Below are 8188 nucleotides of genomic sequence, written 5' to 3'. Positions count from 1 at the left end.
ATTGAAGCAATCACCCTCCCTGGTGAGTGTGATCCCCTCAACAAGTGGACTCATGTACCTTTATGTGGTTGCCTGATTGGACAGTTAAGGTGATTTGACAAAACACAAATGGTTGTGTTTTGAAATCACCACCATCGATCACATCAATCATTACCATTCATTGTAATCTACACTTTTGGAGGACCCCACTGCTTGTACAATGAATATGGGGGTGATTTCAAAACAAACAAACCAAAAATCATATTTTGTTAAATCACTTGATCCATGCTCTTAACCACCACCATCCATCACTGCAATCACCACCATTCATTGTAAAATGTTGACACCTTTCTTTTCTTTTGAGAGCAGATATAGTACTTGGGGGCTAAACATATAGTAAAGTTCTTGGCCCACCTGTCCTGCCATGGGGCCTACCCTTCCCAAGAAAGGGTGGCCTCACGACACATGGCAGTACCAGGTAAGCCAAGTACTTTTCACTAGATCATCCCGGAGGCCCTCTTTCTCTATAGGTTGCGTATGTATGATGGATCTAAACATCAGCATCAACCAGGAATCTTTGGTGATGACCACTCAACAATCAGTGTGACAAATATTGCAAGATTTACGAAAATCTCGCTATTTCGTTAGAAATTGCCTGAAAGTTTAAAACGGCAATTTCTTGCGAGATTTTCAAAATATCATGAGATTTATGAAAAAAACATAAATACCGTGATTTAAACAAGATATTTATGTTTTAAACGGATATTTATCACAAAAAATCATGTGTTTTTATTTTTAAATAACTTTTATTAATATTTTCTTATAAAAAATAATTTTTAGATTTTTTAAATTATTTTTTTTATTGCCAAGATTTTGCCGAAAAAAAATGCAAGATTTATGGAATTTTTTCAATTTCTAGCGAGTTTTTGAAAAACTAGAAATTGCCTATAAAAACGTTTGTCACTATGTCAACAATCTAATGACTAGATGAACAGATCACTTCACTAAACGCCAAGTACAAATGCACCAAAATGTGATGGCTATTGAAGCAATGTAATGCTAAAAAATCATGTCTTAACTATGAAAATGAGCCATACACTGGGTCGGACAACTAATTTTTTGTTCAAAATAGAGGAGCCTTTTATTTAGGACCACAAACCTCTACTACAAGATGACAGAAGGAAAACATTGAACAGGCAATGAAACTCAGATCAGCCATGAAGCAGGCCGCAGGATAGAGCCATGAGGAGCATGGCTGCATCTTCTTCATCCTTGGGAAACACCTTGTGGAAGGTCGAGCTCGCGCTTAGGCCTATAGGGAAGTTCAAGCGCGCCGATGAATAGAACACTCCACCTCTTGTATCCTCACTCAGACAATCTGTTGCATAAGTTGAGATGCCGAGCTTAGCCCGTTTCTTGCCAACGAACTTCACCGGATCACGGCATCGCTTTTTCTTTCTCACTATTAACTTGGGATGATCCAGAACAAAATGTGATGGATTCCCTGAGAAACAGCCATCAGCAGTAGTAGCGGCGGCAGCAGCAGCTGCTGCTAAAGCACGTCTAGTCTTTCTGTATCTTATTCCACAAGCATTGCATAGGGACTTTGGTGGTGATCCGCACGGTATTGATTAAAAATTATGCAGTGAGTTAGTACAATGTCACAAATCTCAACAAGGGAAAATCCTGATATTTTGGAAATTTTGGTCTTCTCGACAGGATCTAATAAAAATATTGTTAGATATGTAAATAAAAATTATACATGAGATGCCGAAAAATGGAAATACAAGATAGACAACATAAATAATACCACAAGGTTGTTTTTTTCACAATAATATCATGATAAAATGTCATATTTTACAAAATAGGCGACCTTTTGAAAATACTGCATTTTTTGCATTATATCAGGTTTTGAAAATATCACAATACAATTGTGAAGGGGATTTGAGCAAAATTGTTCAAATAGAGGCTTTAGCGGCAGTCGCTAGACCCTTTTTAGGGGGAAAAAGAGTGCCTCGTTGATCATATGCGCGATCAACAGTGGGCAGGGTGTCATGTTAGCATTTAACTACTATGTAGTTCGATGTATATATAGAGAGAGAAAGAGAGAGTTTTAACGGTGGTCATGACTGCCACTAAAGACGCTTTCAGTGGGATATATATATCAGAGGGACAAACAGTAAGATTGAAAGACAAATAGGGAAGACAGATGAATAGATTGATAGGACTTTGTACCTTAGGACCTTGTGGGCCGCCCCGCCATAAAGGAGTCTTGCTAGTGTTGCAAGTAACACAAACTCTACCAAAATTTCTGTTACTTGATGGATCTCCGACCTTGGTTGCAGATGTGCTGGGTGTGGTCATCGATTTAACAACCTTGCCCACACAGCAACCCAGTGTCAGGTGCACACCATCATGATCCAAACGGTCTTCCTCTTTCTTGGTCACTGTGAATAACTGTTGCCCCTCTTCCCTTCTCTCATGGAAGTATTGAGAAGCAAAGGGTCCTCTCGAGGAATCACCTGCAACTGCCAGAGCATCGGGCTCAAGGGATGGTTCACTGTTCCCCAGGCCATGCGTCAAAGACTGTATCATAATGTTGCAGCTTTTGGGAATCGTATGATCCTGGGGATGAACAAGGGAGTGAAGGGAAAGAATTTGGAGAAGAAGATAAAAGCAATGGAAGACAGATGATATGGCAGCAGTGCAAGGGCAAGATATATAATATTGATCAAATCTTCAAGGAGGCCCAACTCACATTAGTACACTGACACACGTGTATATATATATATATATATATATATATATATATATATATATATATATATATATATATATATATATATATATAGAGAGAGAGAGAGAGAGAGAGAGAGAGAGAGAGATAAGGGGGCCATCAAACCAAAACAAAGGTCCAAAATCTACAATTAATGATAATGGACCGCATTCCTTCTCTGATGATAAATTTTTCATAGATTGGACTTTACATATTGGATTTTTATCATTTATTTAGTGAGTGATATGTTTTGGATTATGAATTTTTGATGTTTAGATGTGTTTTTGAGAATGCTAAAAATCAATGACCCACAATAACTTTGTATTATAAAGTTTTAAAGGCATTGTGGGTTGTTGCCTATATGTCATAAAGTCTTTATGTAAAACATATTTCTTACTAAATAAATTATAAAGAACATATATAAGAGGTCCGATCGATAAAATGCTCAAGCATTGAAGAACAACGGGAGCCCTACTATCGGGGTTGATTGTAGATTTTAGACCTTCCTTTGGTTGGACCTTGACTCTCTCTCTCTCTCTCTCTCTCTCTCTCTCTATATATATATATATATATATATATATATATATATATATATATATATATATATATATATCGTCATGGAACCCGGGGAGTTGGCGATCTCGCACTTGTGAAGCATGTGGCTGAGAGCCTTATCGTTCTTCAGAGATCAAATTCGAGATGCGGGAAATTACGATCAGTGGTTGCAATGGACGATTGCGCCAAATGGTGCGTTCCACACCCACAAAGTGTATAGATTGTTGCTCCCTCCGAGGGCTGATTGGTTACCTGAGTGTGTGTTATGGGCTAAGGGCCCTTCCCTAAGATTTCGGGTCTTGGCTTGGTTAATTTTGCATGATAGAGTTCAGACTCACAGTTATTTAAAGAAGTTAGACTTACAGTTACCTAGCTAGTGTGTGCTTTGTCAAGCTGCTGAAGAAACTACTTCTCATTTATCCTGGTCCTGCCCAATCTTCATGGCTCTATTTAATAGGACGTGGAGATCTCCGAATGTAATTGTCAAAGAAACGTCTTTTGCACTTGATCTGCTCCTGGGCCCTATTAAAATTAGGTGATGCAAGCGGTGGAGACTGATCTGGAAGACGTGGTTGCTTACTACTTGATGGTTTGTTTGGATGTCCCTCAATGATGCTACTTTCCGTCAAATTCCGGTTGTCCTTAATAATCTTGTCCATAAAGTCTTGGTTGATGTATATGTGATTCTACGTATGCATCTTAGAGACCTTTCCTTCCCTCTGAACAACGTTCACTCATCGGTGGTTTTTTCTAATCTAGCGGATCTTGATTCAGCTTGGCTTTGTTGTCGGTTGCTATATGTCTATAGTTTCTTTTTCTTTAGCTTTTTATTTCTCTATATTTTAGTTTTGTTTTCTATATTGTTCGGTTCATGGGTTCAACATTTTGTTGATCTTCATGAGTGGTAATGTTGATTCTCTCTCTCTCTCTCTATATATATATATATATATAAGGCAAATATTTGGTACTAATGAAGGTAAGAAAATAATATAGTTGTATAACTGGTTGGGGTCTGCCTAACCCCAGCTTGCCTTTAAACACATACACGATTGGGCATAACAGTGGATGCCCTATTGTCCAACAATGTTGTTCATTAGTTTTTGCGCCAAACTGGACATTTAGCCCCGCCGCTAAATGTCTGCACTGAAAACAGACATTTAGTGGCAGTTTTTTGCAAAAAAACTGCCCGCTGCATCCGATAACTGTGGACGATTTATGCCGTCCGCTATTACACCCTACTATATATATATATATATATAAGAGAGAGAGAGAGAGAGATGATACATGTGGCTGGCACTCACATGGAACTTTAGTGGTCCAGACAAAAACAGAGGCAGTAACCATGCCCGGACAGAAATTCCACCCATTCTCTGAAGTCCAAAAGGCCACGTTCGGTTATGGTAAAATTTTTCTTGCATATAATTATCCATGCGGAAAAATTTTCATGTAAAGAGCATGGGACGACAGGTGGGGAAATCGTACAAAGCTGCGAAGACTTTTCTTTCGATTGTGCCATAATGTGAATTTTCTATTTTTTACAAAGATTATTCTCTTCTCTTTTTCGAACTTCTATGTGTGCTCAAAGAGTACAAATAGAAACGCATTTTTATCACGATCCAATTAGAACCCTAACCCTCTCTCCAACCTTCACAAAATTGTGGGTTTTCCAGTACAATTCCTTGCTCCAAGATGGTACAGTCAAACTCTTCAGAATCATGCAAGAGGTTTTATATTTTTGAATACCTCAGGTCTTAGATCCATGTATTGAAACTGCAGCTGGCGTGGTACTTATGCCAATAATAGTTAAACAAACACTTAATGTCAGATCCTAAGAATCTCTCTCTCTCTCTCTCTCTCTCTCTCTATATATATATATATATATATATATATATATATATATATATATATATATATAAGATAGATCTAAGATTCACATTTTAGTAGTTCTTGTTTATCTGTCCCAATGGGGCGAGGTCTGGCCAGAGAAACATGTCTCTAGTAGGGCTTAGAGATGAGATGAGATGCTCATGGCTTGGATCATGTTCAGCTCCTAAAAGGCTCATTCAAACTGGTAAAATATATTCAAAACCAAACCTGAACAATGAGTGTTGGGCTCAGCTCAGCTCAGCTCTTATAAGCTCATAAACTAGTAATAAATATACCTTACACATATTTTACATCATATATAGAGTATAGAGTGTAGATGGTTGAAGTCTTCGACTTGCAAGCAAGAACTTTGAAGTTCAAATCTTGTTGCTTGCTGCTTAATTTGGAACAATGTATTTGTTTTGTAAATGTGTTATATATATACCTACAAATGGTCACGGTGCTAAATGAAACATGTTATTGGATTTTTGGTATTTTTTTTTGAAATTATGACCATGATTTATATGCTTGTTTTTATAGGAATCACTTCTTGGAGCATTTTATTGATACATGGATCGGTTTTTTTAAGGTTTCAAAAATCAATGGTCTATAATTTTCATAAATGCTTGAGGTTCAAAATACAAATTTTTTTATCCAAAATGTATGATCCAAGTATCGATTTTTAGTAAATCAATCATGCTGAATACATCTATAGGGTTGAAATTGTTAAAAAACCAACAGAAATCCATTAGCATGTTTCATTTAACATCATGCTCATTTTGTAGGTTTTCATTTCTCTCTTTCTCTTTGTATATATATATATATATATATATATATAGAGAGAGAGAGAGAGAGAGAGAGAGAGAGAGGCAGACAACCCTTGTTAACACACTAGCGTCGTCCATCGGGGGTGATGGATGGCACTAAGCACCCCGTGTGCAAAAATGCACTTTAGCAGCTGGTGCTAACCACTTTAAAAGGCATTTTAATGCCTTTAAAGCATACACATGTGTGTGTGTCTATATATATATGGCATTGATAAAAATTGGGTAAAGGTGAGTGACTCCACTCTTTGCCTCTTTTAGTTTCTGTTTGGGAGCCGGTACTTAATGAGGGTGTATTAAAAGCACCTACCCCACAGGTGTTTGGGAACCCTGTTTTAGAGATGAAAATGGTGTTGAGAGTGAAGACCCAGGTGAAAGATGGGTCATTTTCAACTACATCCTTGCACGGATGTTGACAACTCCAGCCTCATCTCTCAATTTTCATCTCCACTCTAGTTACCCCTCTCATCTCTCCAACACAGGGCCTTAGAGTGTGTGTTTGGATTCACATAATGCAGGGAGTTGGAATTTGATTCCTATTAAATGATTATCTAAAAAAATCTTCTTTTGTGGCTAGAAAGGTGCCAACGAATTTATTTGAATGATCAATGGATGGAGCTCTCACGGTTGCTTTATTTCCTTGTAAGGGACAAAGCTATTCAATGCAAGGGCAGGCTGGAGACCGGAATTTGCAATTCAGTTCCTCTCTGTCATTTTCCTCAGAGCATTAACTCACCCTACAATAATTCAATTCCCAATTCCCATACTGGGGTCATTATCTTGTCCCACATGAACTAGAATACAATCTTATCACCACCCTTATCAACTGAATGACAGCAACAGCCAAACCATGGTCTACCCTAATTTCTTTCAGTCTTGAGTTTAAGTGAAAGTAAGCCTCCATACATTTCTATAATCTTCTTCAAAGTTGCCAAAACCTTAAGTCTAGGCCATTCTCAAGTAGAGCTGTTAAACGAGCTGAGCTTAAAGTGTTCAAGCTTCCCTCTTGTTGAGAGGCGAGCCGAGTTAGATCTCATATTTAGCCCAAGCTAAAAAAAGCCGAGCACAAGCTGGCTTGTTAATAGAAAAAATACATTGTTTTATAGCTAGAAGTAATCAACGGGTGCTCCTCTTGTTTGGTAGTTGCAGTGAGTGCACGTCACGGGACGTTGAAGGTTCAAAACCCAATGGTATGGTTGTGTATAACTGGTAGGGGTCTGCCTAACTCCAGCTTGCCTATCTAAACAAAAAAAATAAGTAATCAGGTTACAAAAGCTTACATTGATCAAAGTTGGAAACAATGTGATTTTAACTCTTAAACCTATCGCTTACAAACCTAATACTTTAATCAGTTGTTCCGACTATACTATATGATGTAAACTATATCTAAAATGTAATTATTATTACTTATTGAACTTATATAAGGCGAGCAAAGCCAAATGTCTATTATTTAAGCAAATAAGCTCTTTATGAGCTGAACACGAGCCAAACCATGAGTGGATCGCTTGTTTCCTAACATTACTTATATATAAGTGGAGCTAGGGGTGGCAATCGGGTCGGGTTGGCGGGTTGGCGTGTCAGCATACCTCAACCCGAACCCGACCCGTTTATTAAACGGGTCGGCTGTGGCAAACACGAACCCGACCCGTTTAATAAACGGGTAACCCGACACGACCCGCCAACCCATTTAATAAATGGGTTGGGTCGGGTAAACGGGTTTTCAGGTTCGCGGGTCAGGTTGGCTGGTCGGGTTGGCGGGTTGACGGATCGGGTTGGTAGGTAGTCAGGTTGGCGGGTCGGGTTGACGGGTTGACGGGTCGGGTTGGCGGGTTGGAGGGTTGGAGGGTCGGGTTGGCGGGTTGACCCACCCGACTAACCCGTTTATTAAACGGGTCAGCCGGGTTGGCGGGTTGGCATACCCCCAACCCGAACCCGACCTGTTTAATAAACGGGTTACGCGGGTCGACCCGTTTATTAAACGGGTTGGCTTAAGCCCAACCCGAACCCGCCTAAGAGGCGGGTTGGCAGGTCGGGTTGGCGGGTCGTGTCAGAAATTGCCACCCCTAAGTGCAGCAATGGTTCACCTAGGGTTGTGTTTTGTGATGCAGGATTTCTCTTTCCTTTCCTTTTGATTTGAAAATGAGTTTCTTTCTTTATGTGTTTCAGAACCACCGCGGGGTCGCCCGTG

The 8188-nt window shown here is 39.2% G+C and overlaps 1 protein-coding gene across 1 annotated transcript; it reads right to left on the bottom strand.

Annotated features, from left to right (window-relative positions):
• Positions 1-1036: 1036 nt before the first annotated feature.
• LOC149831634 (GATA transcription factor 21-like) lies at positions 1037-2757 on the bottom strand. Its single transcript, XM_090014034.1, has 2 exons — positions 2215-2757; positions 1037-1583 (listed from the first exon to the last, which is right to left on the bottom strand). The coding sequence occupies exons 1-2, from the start codon at positions 2572-2574 to the stop codon at positions 1191-1193; spliced, it is 753 nt and encodes a 250-aa protein (XP_089870160.1). The 5' UTR covers positions 2575-2757; the 3' UTR covers positions 1037-1190.
• Positions 2758-8188: the final 5431 nt, after the last annotated feature.

This window comes from Nuphar pumila, chromosome 7, assembly GCF_984573655.1.
Source record: "Nuphar pumila chromosome 7, dmNupPumi1.hap1.1, whole genome shotgun sequence".
Classification (NCBI taxonomy): Eukaryota; Viridiplantae; Streptophyta; class Magnoliopsida; order Nymphaeales; family Nymphaeaceae; genus Nuphar; species Nuphar pumila.
Note: the sequence above shows the minus strand (reverse complement) of the source record. Positions and strands in the feature narration are given on the sequence as shown.